The sequence below is a fragment of the Euleptes europaea genome, chromosome 1 (assembly GCF_029931775.1).
Source record: "Euleptes europaea isolate rEulEur1 chromosome 1, rEulEur1.hap1, whole genome shotgun sequence".
Classification (NCBI taxonomy): Eukaryota; Metazoa; Chordata; class Lepidosauria; order Squamata; family Sphaerodactylidae; genus Euleptes; species Euleptes europaea.
The window spans coordinates 126,937,757-126,954,740 of record NC_079312.1 but is presented as its reverse complement, the minus strand read 5'-3'; the positions used below and the strand labels follow the sequence as shown (position 1 = coordinate 126,954,740).

The window sequence follows — 16,984 nt, the reverse complement described above, 5'->3', positions numbered from 1 at the left end:
GGCGGCACGGCTGTGACGTCTCTCCAGGAGGAGTGGCTGGGCACCAAAAGAAGGGCCCACTGCCAAACATAATAGGCATCGCTTGTGTTACTCAATCGCCTCCTGCCAAGAACAAACAGCAGAAGCCCTGACCTGGATGGCCCAGGCTAGCCTGATCTCATCAGATCTCAGAAGCTAAGCAGGGTCAGCTTGGGAAAAAAAAGTACTTAGGGAAACTAATAATTGGATTAATGGTAGAGCAAAAAGGAAGCCTGTATTTTGTTAATTGGGAATTCCCCCCAAAAATATGAGTAATAATGACAGGGTTATTTGCCAATATAGCGTTGCTGCTGCAAGAATTGTGACAGCTAAAGTTTGGAAGGAAGCGAATAAACCAATTGCGGACTGGAGAGAGACATTATGGATGTATATGAGGATGGCCCAACCAACGGAATTCCTCCATGGAAAGGATATGGAAGAGTTTAAAAAAACATGGGTAAAGGCTGCCACATATTGGGATAAACCGGCAAAAATGGATTTTACTATTTTACTTACCGAGTTATAGAAACTAGTTTTAACATTTTTATATTATATTGTTAATAAGTATTTCATTATAAAAACTGTTTAGACACTTCTTCGGAAGTCGGGTGACGGGTCACTTTTTTAATGGTGGGTGGAGGGCGAAGGGGTATCTTTTTGGATTTTATAATTTAGTAATCATGAATGGAAAAGACCGTCATGATGGGAAAAGTTGAGGGCAGCAGGAAAAGAGGAAGACCCAACAAGAGATGGATTGACTCAATAAAGGAAGCCACAGCCTTCAATTTGCAAGATCTGAGCAAGGCTGTCAGAGATAGGACATTTTGGAGGACTTTCATTCATAGGGTCGCCATGAGTCGGAAACGACTTGACGGCACTTAACACACACACAATCATGAATGTAACAATTAGTATATAAAGATACTCTTTTGTATTTTCTTTTTGTATTTTTTTATATATTAATTTTACTGTATTTGTTTGTTTTGTGATATATATATATATATATATATATATATATATATATATATATATATATATATATATCACAAAACAATATATATAGAACAAACAGCAGAAGCCATGGGGAATTCCGCCCCATGTTTAAAGGCTTTTGAAAGAGAACAGAGCACTTGTACACGTTAACAATAACATATATCACAACTAGCTGTATCCCATTCTAGCTGCATCTGAAGAAGTGAGCTGTGGCTCATGAAAGCTCATACCCTGCCAGAAATTTTGTTAGTCTTTACGGTGCTACCGGACTCTTGCTCATATTGAGAGCCAGCATGGTGTAGTGGTTAAGAGCGGTGGTTTGGAGGCGTGGACTCTGATCTGGAGAACCGGCTTTGATTCCCCACTCCTCCACGTGAGCGGCGGAGGCTAATCTGGTGAACTGGATTTGTTTCCCCACTCCTCCACATTAAGCCAGCTGGGTGACCTTGGGCTAGTCACACTCTCTCAGCCCCACCTACCTCACAGGGTGTCTGTTGTGGGGAGGGGAAGGGAAGGTGATTGTAAGCCGGTTTGAGTCTTCCCTTAAGTGGTAGAGGAAGTCATCATATAAAAACCAACTCTTCTTTGTTGTCTTCTTCATCTCACAACTGACACACCCACATGCACACACAAGGCTGGATTCACAACGAAGCAGATTCTATTGACACACACACTAAGTAAAACTAGCAGAGTCAACACAAGAGCAGATTAAGTACAACCAGCTACTAACTGCAGAATCACTTAGACACAAATTAGACACAAATAGTTGCCAACCTCCATGGTCTATTGAAGGATATATTCCTTATGCCTAAAATGGTTGTTCCTCGGTCTACGGATTAACTCGAAGCTTGAAAAAATCTATGAAATGGGAAGATCCCCGGGAACCCATTGCACCTTTAGACTCTTTTCCGTGACTGTTTGATACACTTACCTGTTGGATGTATTATATGTTTTTCTATTTATTGTGAGCACTTGTGCCTGGTTTTGTAAAAGGGCTTTTTGTCTGAGTTGCTCTCTATGGAGAATTGCTTTTTCAATTACCCCGTGGGGGGTTCTTATTCTCTAAATACACTTTTAACAGCATCTTAATTTTGTGTATTGGAGTCCCCTTACTGCATGATAGAAGTTGCCTTATAGGGCGTTCTGTCCGCTTGTACTGCTTTGAGTTCCAAACCTCCAGGTGGGGCCTGGAGACCTCCCAGAGTTTCAACAGATCTCCAGACTACAGAGATCAATTCTCCTGGAGACAATAGCCACTTTGGAGGGCGGAGCCGACGGCATTATACCCTGCAGAGGACCTTTCCTTCCCAAGGCGCCACCCTCAAATCTTCAGGAATTTCCCAGCCTGGAGTTGGCAACCCTCAACTGGATTAGCAACTTTAAGAGCAACTGACCTCCCCTACTCCAGTCCATTAAGAACCAGCCTTTTTGCAGAAAGAGAAGAGAGAACAGCCCCCCCTCTACTGAAGAGCCAGAACAAGTTATATACTACTGATGTTTTCATCTTGTTTGATCGTGTGCTTTTATTTGTTGTAAGCCACCTAGGGATTTTTTTTTTTTTAACTGACTGTAGGATACAAATGTGTTAAATACACTTTAAGCAAGTCCATTTCATTCACGAGGCAAGAGTACTCTGCAAACGCATTGAAGTCCTCTCCACAGCTATGGGAGATTTTGCTCTACTGTATGCTTTTCATTCTGAAACCCCTTCCCCCTATTATGCCATCTCATTCAACTGGGATACCTCATGTTTTGAGGCAGTTCTGTCAAAGACAGAGAACAAAGAGAACAGTCCTGTCAAAGATACACAGATTCACTCTGAAACACAACACCGAGTATACTTCCACTGTTATTTCACAGGTAATTCTTCTAATTTTGGGGTCAACCAGACGCTCCAAAGAAGCTCACAAGATATTCACAATGACAAGAGCGGCCCTCTGCCAATCAGATGTAAGCAGTTGTAGAGATGCCATTTTAGCTATCCTATTTCCAGTGGTGCCCTGACCTGGATGGCCCAGGCTAGCCTGATCTCATCAGATCTCGGAAGCTAAGCAGGGTCAGCCTTGGTTAGTATTTGGATGGGAGACCGCCAAGGAAGTCCAGGGTTGCTGCCCATTTCATTACTTTCATGAAGTTAGGGCATGGCCTATGTAAGCTCATGCAGCTGATAAGCCAGTTCTTCAAGATGCCAAAGTGCCAGTGGCCTACATATGCTGGGGGGGGGGGGGAACACTAACCATTTCTGCTTAGCCATTAGAGCAAGGGTCCCCAACCTTTTAGAGCCTCTGGGCGCCTCTGGAATTTGGACCAGGTTTGTGGGCGCAACCACAAAACGGCCACCGCACGAGGCAGAGCCAACCGCACAAGCAGAGGAAACCCAAGAGCAGGGCACATGAGAAGTGTGTGTGTGAAGTGCCTTCAAGTCGCAGCCGACTTATGGCGACCCCTTTTTGGGGTTTTCACGGCAAGAGACTAACAGAGGTGGTTTGCCAGTGCCTTCCTCTGCACAGCAACCCTGGTATTCCTTGGTGGTCTCCCATCCAAATACTAACCAGGGCTGACCCTGCTTAGTTTCTGAGATCAGGCTAGCCTGGGCTATCCAGGTCAGGGCTCATTGGAAGTACTTTTTAAAAATACAATAGGACAGAGTGTGAGAGGGAATAAAACAAACGCTGAGGTGTCAGCAGCCACCAAAGCAACATTATTTTAAATCTGCACAGCCACTCAGACCTCCAGTTACCAACCAGAAGCCCTGCTCAGCCACAGCCCCGTCCAGTCCCACCCACTTTCTCAGAGACCATTACATTGCGCTTGGTTGGAACTAATCTTTTGGTAATCCCTTGCCCTAAAACTATCCTGCTGTCCTCAGCCAGAGCCAGGGCTTTTTTGGCCCTGGCCCCAGCCTGGTGGAACTCTCTGTCCAATGAGACCCGGGCCCTGTGGGATCTAACTCCATTCTGCCGGGCCTGCAAGACAGATGTTCTGCCAGGCTTATGGTTAAGGGCAGCGATGGTATTACTTCGAGAGCCTGGCCTCCTTACCCCCGTATTCCTTTCCTATTGGCCCTTCTTTCCTCCCCTTTTTTTCCTGGTTGTGTTTTCCCTGTCCCCGTGTTTGTCCATCTCCAGTCTCTCCCTCCCCCCACAGTTTGAGTGACATCAGTTGGTTGGCACTTACACACAGCCACCTTTTATAATATCCTAAGATGGAGTAGTCTGGGTGCCATCAGTATGAGATGTATTAATTAGGGATGGTTTAGATTGTTTTAATTTGCATTTATATTATGTATACTCACCTGTTGTTATGTATACTCACCTGTTATTAGCCCCCTTGAGCCTAGTTCGTCAGGAGAGGGCAGGGTACAAATAAAGGATGATAATGATGATCATTCTAAAAACGCCCAGTGGGTATCATAGAAGAAAGAGTTGGTTTTTATACCTTGATTTTCTCTATCTAAGGAGTCTCAATCAGCTTACAATCACCTTCCTCTCCCCACAACAGACAGCTTGTGGGGTAGGTGGGGCTGAGAGAGTTTGGAGAGAACTGTGACTAACCCAAGGTCACCCATCAGGATTCATGTAGAGTAGTGGGGAAACCAACCCGGTTCACCAGATTAGTTTGCCACTCATGTGGATGAGCGGGGAATCAAACCCGGTTCTCCAGACTAGAGTCCTCCGCTCTTAACCACTCCACCACGCTGGCTCTCACAGGTACCATGTTGGGGAACCCTGCATTAGAGTTACAGGAATAGCCCCTACCATTTAGAGACTGCTGGACTGTTGTCGTCGTTGTCCCCCTCCTCAAGCCCTCCAAAGCAAGCCTGCTTCAAACATGGTTTTTAAAAGTATATTTATTCAACACTTTAAAGAGAACACACAGTCCAGCATTTCAGCAGTGACCGAATGCTCAGCAAGATTTCACCTATCATCTGATCCAATTCAGATGGAAGTATTTTGCTGAAACAGCTCAACCGTCGAGGGCATAAAGCAGACTGCTTTGCTGGCAGCAAATTACGAACGGTATTTGAATCCTCAGGATGTAGGGCGGACATTCAGGTCCTGAATAGGCCTGGGTCTGTTAGTACAGCTAGGCTTCTTCACCGTAAGGAAGACTTTGGACAAACTTTCCGATATATTCAAGAGTGGACGTAAGCTGCCTCTCTTCCAAGTGATGAATAAGAAGTGGTGATCTGAACCAAAGCCTGCTGTGATCCACGCACTGCCATTCCCCAGTCAGACACATGAACTGTCCCTCAGGATTCTTGATTGCATTGTGACTCCTCTGTCAGAGGCCCTTTGCAAAGCCGAGTGCCAGACCTCTCAGTAAATGCCATAGGTTGGTTCATCGCTGTCCCTGTACCTGTCCAGGTACCTCAGAGGCTGGAGGTGTGGAAATTTCTTCTGTGGGGGATGATACACAGGGGGCCGCACAAAGTCAAACACTGGCTCCTTCATGTCTGCAAGAGAAGGATAAATCCAAGGGGGAATGAAGGTACTAAAAATATCAAATGCAAAAGAATACAGTAGTACCACTTATCAAAAATACTATTAAGAACAATTGTGGATTTCTAAAGTCAATCTCTTTAAATTAGAGAAACAAAATACAGGTTGTCAATTCACCAGGTAAAGTTCCAACATAAACAGGTGCTTACAGAAGTCGGATAACTATATTTTGAATATAACTATATTGTTGGATAACTATATTTTGAATATCAACTTGTAACTTGGATTTGTTTTACTTATCCATAATTTGAATTGTTGAATTTTCTGTAAGCACACATTTATGTTGGAACTTTACCTGGTGAACTGACAACCTGTATTTTGTTTGTCTAATTTAAAGAGACTGACTTTAGAAATCCACAACTGTACTTAATTGCAAGAGAAGGACAGCATGTTAGCTAATCTTGCAAATTTAGAAACATAGTAAGCACATGCCTTAAGCACCCTAAATTTCAAAAGATACCACAACATAATAAGTGGCCCACTAACAGCATAGATAGCTTATCTTGTCTTCCCCCTCTTCACAATTTCTCTTTGTTCCAGATGCCTGTTCAGAACAGAATGAACCCTGTCTGATAAATAGAAGCTGCTGTGTACAGACAGATGCTGATTGATGGCCAGATTTATTTTACATCTACCTCTTCTGGGTCTCTACCTACCTTGCCCCTGCAGCCTCAGATGAACTTCCCAGGAACTTCTGGGCTAAACTACTCTGCTCACAGGTCTATGCGTTAAGTTATAGCTCTCTGAAACTGTACCAGTTACAAAATATGGCTTCAATATAAAATCTTATATTGAATATAAAATCTTATCTTGTAGAATCTCTGGCTTTTAAAAAAGTTTCAAATTCATATAGATACAACTGAAAACCTAACACACAGAGATATTTAGGTCTGCATGCACCATGAGCTGCTGCTGAAGTTACATGGGGAAGGTGGTATCCCCATTCACCAAGCAGATGTGTGTGTGGGAAAACAAAGAGCTATTTGTATGGAGGCTCCAGCTCACATGAGAGGTTATCATAGAATCACAGAGTTGGAAGGGACCACCAGGGTCATCTAGTCCAACCCCCTGTACAATGCAGGAAACTCACAACTACCTCCCCAGTGACCCCCCAACTCCATGTCCAGAAGATGGCCAAGATGCCTTTCCTCTCATCATCTGCTTAAGGTTATAGAATCAGCATTGCTGACAGATGACTATCCAACCTCTTCTTAAAAACCTGCAGAGAAGGAGCGCTCACCACCTCCCGAGGAAGCCTGTTCCACTGAGGAGCCACTACAACAGTTAGAAAAATATTCTGAATGTCTAGACAGAAACTCTTTTGATTTAATTTCAACCCATTGGTTCTGGTCTGACCTTCTGGGGCAACAGAAAACAACTCGGCACCCTCCTCTATATGACAGCCCTTCAAGTACTTGAAGATGGTTATCATATCTCCTCTCAGCCTTCTCCTCTTCAGGCTAAACATACCCAGCTCCTTCAACCTTTCCTCATAGGACTTGGTCTCCAGACCCCCCCAGAGGTTAGCTAAGTGTTCTGTTGGTTTTTGCTTTAAAAGGCAGTGAGTTCCACATGCCCCTCCCCATTCCTTAATCCTAGCCTTTTCTGTATTTCCCCCCCGCAGTTGTTTGCAGCCACTGTTCCCATTCCTCTGGTGCCATTTTTCTCCTCTGTTTATTCCCCTTTAGAGATTCTGGCCAATGAGGGGAGATACCTCATTGAATAAGATACCTACATTATGCTATGTAACCATAGAGGAGGGGCTGTGGCTCAGGGGTAGAGCATCTGCTTGGCATGCAATCCCCAGCATCTCCAGTTAAAGGGACTAAGCAAGTAGGTGATGTGAATACCTGAGACCCTGGAGAGCCGCTGCAGGTCTGAGTAGACAATACTGACTTTGATGGACCAAGGGTCCAATTCAGTATAAGGCATCTTCATGTGTTCAATAAGGTATTTGCCAATAATAGGGCAAGAAAAGACAATTCAGAGGGAATACAATATATCCTGCACAGATTACATGGGATGATCTTAGCCAATGGAACATTTCCCACAGCCCTCACAAAGCACCCCTCCTGTACAAAACAGGGCTCTCCCTTTCAGTTCAATGCTGTGCTATCTGCATGCTGCTCTTTCATCACACTGTTTAAGTGCCAGCTCTCGGCAAACCTTTGAAGCATAGAGATATTGACACAAGCATCCCATTGTCCCTATCCCTCATGCTTCTTCAGGTTTAATTAGTCTCTTCCCAACATTGTCTTCTCCTCACAGGAAAACAGATTTGGGCAGCCGGGGCCGTGGGGAGAACAGGAGACAGACTGTTCACTTCAGGTTTAAACATTTTGTGTGTGTGTAAAGTGTCGTCAAGTCGCAGCCGACTTATGGCGACCCCTTTTTGGGGTTTTCATGGCAAGAGACTAACAGAGGTGGTTTGCCAGTGCCTTCCTCTGCACAGCAACCCTGGTATTCCTTGGTGGTCTCCCATCCAAATACTAACCAGGGCTGACCCTGCTTAGCTTCTGAGATCTGATGAGATCAGGCTAGCCTGGGCCATCCAGGTCAGGGCCCAATACATTTTACACACTTGCATATTCACTGAAATTTAGTCCAACTGTAGAATTTTGCATTTTCTATTCACGGAGTTAACTTGAGATTCAAGATTCCCCCTGTGTGTGGCCTTACACTTACTAAGAAGCTGATGAAAAATGTATGTGACAGAATCGTCCCACTGACACTGGAAAAATGCCAGCCCTGCTGGTGTCAGGTCACTCTGATTCTTCTTGTAGAAATCAAATGTCCTGAAGGTTCTCATCTTGAGGTTGTGACTGAGAAGACAGACAAAAAATTAGAGAGAATAACATACGCAAAGGAGCTCTGCTGTTGTCTGCTCTAGCTACCACGACCGCCCTCTGCTCAAGTCATCACCAGTTTTCTTCAATGGAAAAACAGATTCACAATGAGGCACATGAGCACGATTGCTCTCTTATGCTTGCAGTAGTAAATATCTCATATCAGAGAAAGGATAAACAACCTCAAAATTCCCAAAGAAGCCTTAGGAAATTGAAATCTAATTTGAGAATTCTCAGCCATCTCAAAAAACCCTTCACTCTTCTGGGGAAAAAGGCCAATAATTTAGCCAGTTTTCATCCAGTTTTCTTACCCTTGCAAGAAGGGCATTGTATTAGACTGTACTTCACCAGAACAAAGGTGTTGGCTGGCTGTGTTTCTTGCTCCTTCTGTTATTATCCCTGGCAGCTAATTCCCTTGCTTCTCCCCTTCCAGAAAAATAGGAATAATTAGTTGCTAGAGATAACAGTGGAAAGAGCAAGGAATACAGGCAGAAACCACCTTTCCTCTAAAATAAAACTGCTCAGCAGAATATGATTCTGATACAACTACCTCCTTCAACCGAGTGCAGAGATTGCTTTAAGCACCTGTAGCTATTCCTGTCTGTAAGGATTGCTTGAGGAAGGAGCTCTTCCCATACGAACAAAACAGAGCTACTTGTCACGTAAAATAAACTTCAGCTCCAAGAAGGCATGAGGGAGGAGAGGAACCACAGACGCACAAGGATTAACCCATGGTTAACATGAGAGCTACTTAATCAACTTGTTGCCTCTCCTCCCTCATGTCTGTACTATTATTTCTCAGCATGTTATTAAGAACTCAACATTCTGGGGATAGTTAGAAGAAGAAAGAGCAATTTGTGTAGGCCTTGAATGGAAGCAATCAGGTAGTACTGGCACAACAATGACGTAGCAAAGGAATTATCTGTGCGAGTTATTTTTACAGGAGATAAGGGTTTGTAAGGCAGTACCTCAAATCACACACACAGGCAGCCTGTATACTAGTTTCTGTATCAGCCCAGGGATTATTATTTACAGTGTGTGATGTTTCTAGAGACATATTGAACATATATGAAGTTTCAACATCAGCTTACATATTACTTCTTTTTTCTTTCAAATCAGGCATGTTTTCGTTTCTTCCTGTATTGTTATTTATCTGAACGTTTTACTTCAAAAAAGCGTCAGAATATCTTGGACTGTTGACAGCGCTACTTTAAACAAGGAGACAGAAGCACCAGATGTGTTCACAGCAATTATGCAAAATCGGAAGAGTTACCATGGCGTTGGTCGCATATCATCAGTGAAATCAATTGGCTGAGTCTGCTTGAAGAGAAGGAAGACGTAACGGTGGTATCCTGTTCCTCTGGCAGGAAATGGTGGGAAGTAATGGCAAGCTTCTTTGCCTGCCTCTATTTTGTTGCCTGGAATGTTTGTCCTGTTAATAGTACAATATAATTCATAAACAGCTTTGTCAATGGACTCTGGTGCATAAAAAGCTTATGCCACAATACGTTTCTTAAGGCCTGGTCTACACATGCAGCAGAAGGAAGGGGCAGAATTGGTTGTACCACATCAGATTGAAGAGAGGAGGGAGGGGCACATTCCTAATGCTCCCCCCCCATAAAAAAACCTCCCTGCAAATAAAAATAATAGCAGTTCAGTGGTCTGCCAGTGGTGATTTGGGATAGAGACGATTGCATTCAAGAGACCCATAGACAGTTATATAATATTGAACATTGTAAAGAAATCCAGGGACATCCTAATATTAAAATTAAGAGGGAGATGATAAAAACTTTGGATCCTAAGTTGCCATTCTGTCAGTGTTAACAGCAGTACCCTCAAGGGGGTGGCATTTCCAATGGTGGAGAAAAGTAAGCCCAGTTCCGTTGACTCCTTTTCCCTCTGACACACAGAGCTACAATTGGGGGGGGGGCACAAGAGGCTGCAGTGGGGGGTGGCGAAGCTGTCTTCGCCTAGCACGATTCTACTCTAGTTATTTAGGATCCAAGCTTGACTTTCTGCATGACTCCATACTGGCAGCTGAACAGTAATTCAATTTCAGGTTGGTCAATATACTAAACAGATGCTAAACAATGTGATGGATGAACAGTCGATACTCACACCAGCCAGTGAACATACTCCATATTGGTGTCACGCAGGTGCCCATCTGCATGCAGAACACACACACAGCCACTAAATTCAATGACATTTCTAATTATGTAGCTCTTCCATGTTTTTTTTTTAAATCCTCTTGCTGTACAGATTATTCTCCCCCAGCTTTAAAGACAGAGCTCCCCGTCCTTGCTTTTCCATCAGTTATATTACCGTAATATGCTTTCATCTTGACTTAATCCTGTTATGGCGGTGGTGCTACTGTTGATAAGTAACATTTTCCTCACAGTAAAAGGACCCCAAGGATAAGAACATAAGAAAGGCAATGCTGGATCAGACCAAGGCCCATCAAGTCCAGCAGTCTGCTCACACAGTGGCCAACTGTGTGAACAGGACTGTGCTGCAGAGTCAAAAGGACCACTCCCCACAAAACCAATTCAACCTTCTACACCAGGGGTGTCAAACATAAGGCCCGAGGGCCAGATCCAGCCTCTTGAGAGCTCTTATCCAGCCCGTGAGCCAGCCACTCTCCACTCTCAATCTGGCCTGGCGAGGCATAGCCTAGCCCGACCAAGTGACTGTTATGTCATATCCAGCCCTCGTAACAACTGAGTTTGACACCCCTGTTCTACACCTAACAGATCCATCTCCTGCCACATTGGGGATTTAAAGGCCATGATTAAATCATGCTATACTACTAATAATAACAACCATAAGCACTGCTATGTTAATTGCTAACCCAACTTCAGCAGTTTACAGTAAATACAGAATCCATGTTTTAACTAGCAGCCCCATAGAATATCAACAGGGTATTTTATTGCTAAGTCTATAGAACCTGCTAAGAAAATCTCTTTAAAAGAATTTGTACTCACCTAAGTTAGTGAGAAGCAGAGTCCATAAGGATCCTTCCTCTGCTTCAAATATGACTCTGGGAGGGTTAAGAGCCTGAACGTACCAACAAACACACAAACAAATAGTCTAAGATTCTGAGGGTAAGGGGTCTTAGTTTCATTTGGTCTCCTGCTTGCAAACCACTCCTCAGTCCCGACAACATCAAGCCATTCACATAACTTGCTCTTTATAGCATAGATCACAGAATCAAATATACCTTAACATCAACAATTTGATGAAGCATAATAACTCAAGATGGACTTTTTGACGTAACATAAATCCCCAAGAGACAGACATGAAAGCAGAGTTTAAAGAGACGTGATAGCAGAATGAAGTCATTTCAGAGGTGTCTTGTCAGTATGGCACACCATATCCTCTTCCAGAAGGAAGAAGGAGAAATGGCAGGCTATGTATGTTAGTACAACAACAGCAGGCATGACTGAGAGACAAGGAGCTGAAGCATCTGCTTTGATTGCACCAATTCGACATGAAGAAAGAAGGCAAATAACATTTATAGAAACAAGATACTGAAGGCTGTTGTCACAAAAATATACTTTTTGCTGCTCCTATTAAGTTTGTGTTGAGTTCAGTGAACGTGGTCTGATTAATCTTACAAGTGCATCTCTCAAACAGAATGTAGAATTCATTTCATGAATCTTGGATGAGCAAAAATAAAGTTTTCGGAAAGCTCAAACAAGACTGAAAAAGTAGAACCTATTTTGCTTAAAACTATTAATAGATCTGTTCATACTTAACATGCCCAGAGTCTATGTTTCCTTTGAAACTCTGTATGCTTAGTTCAATACCTCTGTGGGGGTCACCACATTCCCATGATAAACTGGCATAACATATTCCTCATTGTGGTCATATTCCACCCTTAGAAGAACTCTGGGAACGAACGTGGCATGATCAAACAAGTCTTGGTACAGTCCATAGTATTCTGCTATGCGCTGCTTATGGTATGGGCCCCCAGTTCTCTCCCACTCAGCTTTGACATCATCCAGTGGAATCAACACTGCAGGTAGAAACAGAGTACTTCAAATACTGACCGGCTAAGCTTTTACAAACACCAAACAGATGTAGACGGATCAAGGAAACGTACGTGTCCTGAGACGGGATGCTCTTTCCAATTCCACATTGGTCATATTCTGTCTCCTGATAGCTTTTCTCTCTTTAAGTATTTTTGCCCATCGTGTACGAGGATAAGGTAGGCCAATGTCTATCTTTTCATCTAGAGGGGAAAAAAGTGTACAAAATAAACCCCACATTTCTTTCTCTCTGCCTACAGCTGTGCTGAAGATCCAACTATGAAAGTCCAGGAAGATCCAACTATGAAAGTCCAGGAGGCTGAACAGATCCAACATTTTGCAACTTGCAAATAACCCCCTGCCTGACAGAGCAACCTCACACTGACCCTACGTGAACCCGCCCGATTCCCAAGGAGATCAAATCTGTACATAACCCAGTTAAACAAACAAAGAGCTGCAGGGACTCAGTAACATCAGCTTTTGGTCCACCACTCCAGAATCCTTGTTTTCCCTTCCTAACAGCAAGGACAGCATTTTATTCTTTTAAGCCCAATTACAATAGGTGGGTTATCCACACATAGCTTTATTCCTGCCCCACTGAGGTTAGCAAAGGAAGTAACTGATTAGCTCATGTGATCCAATCCTATGCATGTTTATATGGCGTATGTCCCACTGCACTCAATGAGGCTTCCTCCCAAGTAGACATAAGATTGTTTGTGAAGATGTCAATAATACATTCTAGGTAGTGAGGGGAAGAGGACAGCAAAGACTGGAAACTTTACTCAGGGTCTTTAGCTTCCTTTTTCTGGCTACTCAGTGATGAGGTACATTTTGTACAATGCTCAGAACACCCTCTGTTCTGAAACTTGACATTACAAAGTACTGGGGCTGAAGCCAACCATAGTAAATCTTGGTTCAAATTAAACTCTGTTATTAGATGGAAACGTCCACCTGCAAAGCTTTATTATACTGCAGTCCAGACAAAAAAGTGGTGGGGGTGTTTGAGAAAATTCCTTGTATTTGGGTACTTGAAGCATGTGAAAGATGCTAGTAGTGCAAATCTCAAGGATAGGTACAGCCTTCATTATAAGATTATCTGAAATAAGAGAGCTTGGGGGATTTTAAGGTAATTTCACTTTAAAAAGAAAATCCTTTGGATGATGATTACTTAGCAAATGCATGGCTCGCTTCATTCTTGGGCTAAATTCTGACGGAGGCATGCATGCATGGTCATGGCTCTCTGGTGTTCTCTGTTCTCTTTCAGGGGGTAGTTCTGGGGAGAGAGAGAAGCCATTATCTCTTCACCAGTAAAATGCAAAGCCACATGTGCCCCTCCAGCTGATTACCTTGCTTTGGAGTAACGTGTTTCTTGTAGGTTGGCCACCAATGAAGTTTCTTTCTTTCTTTTTCTGCCACTTTGAAGTAGCGAGTAAAGGTGCGGTACTTTTCCAGTGCCTCCAAGTTGCTGACATCTATATCTTCATTGGGCATTGGCCCCAGAGGTACCCCCCGTTTGCACAGGACAGCTAAAAACAACACATATATATATTTCACAAATATAACTGCCTAATATTGCTGAAATGAAGCCACAGCCTTCAATTTGCAAGATCTGAGCAAGGCTGTCAAAGATAGGACATTTTGGAGGACTTTCATTCATAGGGTCGCCATGAGTCGGAAGCGACTTGACGGCACTTAACACACACACAATATTGCTGGGTTCCCATTCAGCCCCACCACATTCAAACAATCATAAGTGGAAGTAATAACAAGAACAAAAGAGACAATGGTAAAGCCACAGCAGACATGGACAGGATGGTGATGGGAAAGTTATTTCATACCTTGGGTAAGGGGTGTATGTGAATTTTTAACACTACTGGTGTAGTGGTTTGGAGCGGTGGACTCTAATCTGGAGAACCGGGTTTGATTCTCTACTCCTCCACATGAGCAGCGGATGCTATTCTGGGGAACCAGGTTTGTTTCCCCACTCCTACACATGAAGCCAGTTGGGTGACCTTGGGCTAGTCATGCTCTCTCAGCCCCGCCTACCTCACAGGGTGTCTGTTGGGGGGAGGAGAGGTGATTGTATACCGGTTTGATTCCTCTTTAAGTGGCAGAGAGATTTTATCTGCAAAGTGCTGAGCAAAACAGTCACGGGGGGGGGGGGGCACTGAACAGTCCACCTCCTCCTGCAGGCCAGAACCCAACAGGCCTCTGACCACTCGGAACTGCTCCGCTGGGCTACACAGTGCAGGTGCAATGGTGGCAGAAAATTATTGTTTCTTTGCTGCCATCACTGTCACGGAGTATGCTGTAAATGAGCTTTTGTCCATGTCTTATCAGATCCATCTCAAGGCTTCCTCTACTGCTGCTCTAGCCATCTCCTTTATCTTTTCACTTCCCACAGCAAACCAACAGGCTATCTGGACCCTCACTGTTAAGAGAAGGCACCTGGGAGAGATTGTGCCACCTGCCCAGGTCATTTCTTCCTTCCAGAGGTCAACCAGGGCATCGACAAAAGCATAAGCCACATCCACAGGAAAATTCCCTAGAGACATCCCAAAGCAATTTTAGATCCATCTGGTTCTGGGGATGGATCATTTTAATATCTCCCAGTCCCTGCAGTGTCTTGCTATCCCTATTAGTCTTATATCACTTACATAAGTTTATACATCACAGTGGTATAAAACAAACTTCTTGTGGCTTTCATATGTGATGCAGACGAAATCATGTGGACCCAAAAGTAGAAGGATAACAATAACACCTAGCTTCAGTGAGAAAGGCAAACTACGCATAAATAAATTCAAGCATATCTTGGCAATACTGAGGGTTCAGTGCCAAACCACTGCAATAAAGCAAATATTTCAACAAAGCGAGTCATTTGACTATTTTGGTTTCCCAGTGCATAAAAAAGTTATGTTTACACTATACTGTAGTCTATTAAGTGTACAATATCATTATGTCTAACAAAATTGTACTGCAATAATAATGAAGTTTGAAATATTGCAAGAATTACCAAAATATGACACAGAGACACAAAGTGAGCATATACTGTTGGAAAAATTTGTGCCTACAGACTTGCTTAAAAATGCAATATCTGCAAAGCACAATAAAACGAAATATGCCTGTATACACATTGCAAGTGCTGACAGTATTTTATATAATTATCTCAGTTAAATTTACAACAGCCCTGCAAATCAAGCCAAGATCATTATCCCAGTGTGTGTGTGTGTAAAGTGCCGTCAAGTCGCAGCCGACTTATGGCGACCCCTTTTTGGGGTTTTCATGGCAAGAGACTAACAGAGGTGGTTTGCCAGTGCCTTCCTCTGCACAGCAACCCTGGCCTTCCTTGGTGGTCTCCCATCCAAATACTAACCAGGGCTGACCCTGCTTAGCTTCTGAGATCTGATGAGATCAGGCTAGCCTGAGCCATCCAGGTCAGGGCAAGATTAGTAAACTGTGGCTGAGATACGAGCCAAGGACTTCCCAGAGGATTGACTCAGCAGCAGCTGAACTCAAGACTATCTCCAAAGGCATAATAGAACTTTGGTATTATTAAAACCATTTACTGTGAGACAGCAGGGTAGACTTCCCCTGACTATGGAAGATCCACCGATTTAGCAATTTGCAATAATCTCTTTCCCTTTCTGTAAAATGTATTGAAATGTATTAGAACAGCCAGGGAATAGCTTGTTGCTGGGCAGGATATCTCCGTGTGCTAAGGAATTGGGGCAAGAGTCACGGTTTACTGCATCAACCGCCAAGCAGAGGCCGTGCCATTCACGGGCCCCGAGCACGGGAGTAAAGAAGTCCCACATTAGAAGCAAGCCCCGTGACCGATTTTGCAAATTAGCGGTCCTAAACGATGGCCACGAGAAACCAGGTCAGCACCACCTACGGAGCGATTCGGCGAACTGCTTAGAATAGTAGCAGAAAAGGGCCAGAGTCCAGGAGCACCTTAAAGACTAACACAAATATTTTCTGGCAGGGTGTAGGAGCTTTCGTGAGCCACAGCTCACTTCTTCAGATACCATAGGATAGTCGAAAGCTTCGTGCTGAAGACCTTCAGGCGGTCCCATGACTCACCAGTAGTGCTAAGCGTTCGGCAGCTCCGTATTCCACGCAGCACAACCCTCAGCATGGGCGCCGCCATCTTCCCGGCTTCCGTCTCCCCCCCCCCCGCGGAAAGCCCCCGTCAACGGCGACGCGCGTTGACGTCATCAGGAGACGGGCGGGCCTACTTCCCTGCCTGATTGAAATCGCCAAAACGGAGCCAAAGTACGGAAAAAAGGTGTTTTTTTTTAAAATCGTAGATCAAGAGCATTACGAAAAAAGCATCCGCGTCCAGCTGAAAGCTCGTGTGCGTTTCGGCAGAAAGAGAGAGAGTAACAGCAAAGGAAGCCACGGCCTTCAGTTGGCAAGATCTGAGCAAGGCTGTGGAAACACAGTTTCAAGACACATTTTGGAGGACTTTCATGCATAGGACATTCTGTTTCCGGGACATTCTGTTGCAGGTTTAAGAGTAGCAGTTCTCTTACAAAGGAATTTCAAAGGGAGATTGGAAAGAGAAACTGCTGAATTACAGTTGATGTTCAAGCTA

At 43.9% G+C, this 16,984-nt stretch overlaps 1 protein-coding gene across 1 annotated transcript; it reads right to left on the bottom strand.

The window, feature by feature from the left end:
• Positions 1–5,286: 5,286 nt before the first annotated feature.
• MRPL38 (mitochondrial ribosomal protein L38) lies at positions 5,287–16,537 on the bottom strand. Its single transcript, XM_056861676.1, has 9 exons — positions 16,471–16,537; positions 13,734–13,913; positions 12,462–12,590; positions 12,166–12,374; positions 11,341–11,413; positions 10,478–10,523; positions 9,633–9,791; positions 8,199–8,335; positions 5,287–5,467 (listed from the first exon to the last, which is right to left on the bottom strand). Exons 1-9 carry the CDS (start codon positions 16,535–16,537, stop codon positions 5,331–5,333), a joined length of 1,137 nt encoding a protein of 378 aa, XP_056717654.1. The 3' UTR covers positions 5,287–5,330.
• Between the last annotated feature and the right edge of the window lie 447 nt (positions 16,538–16,984).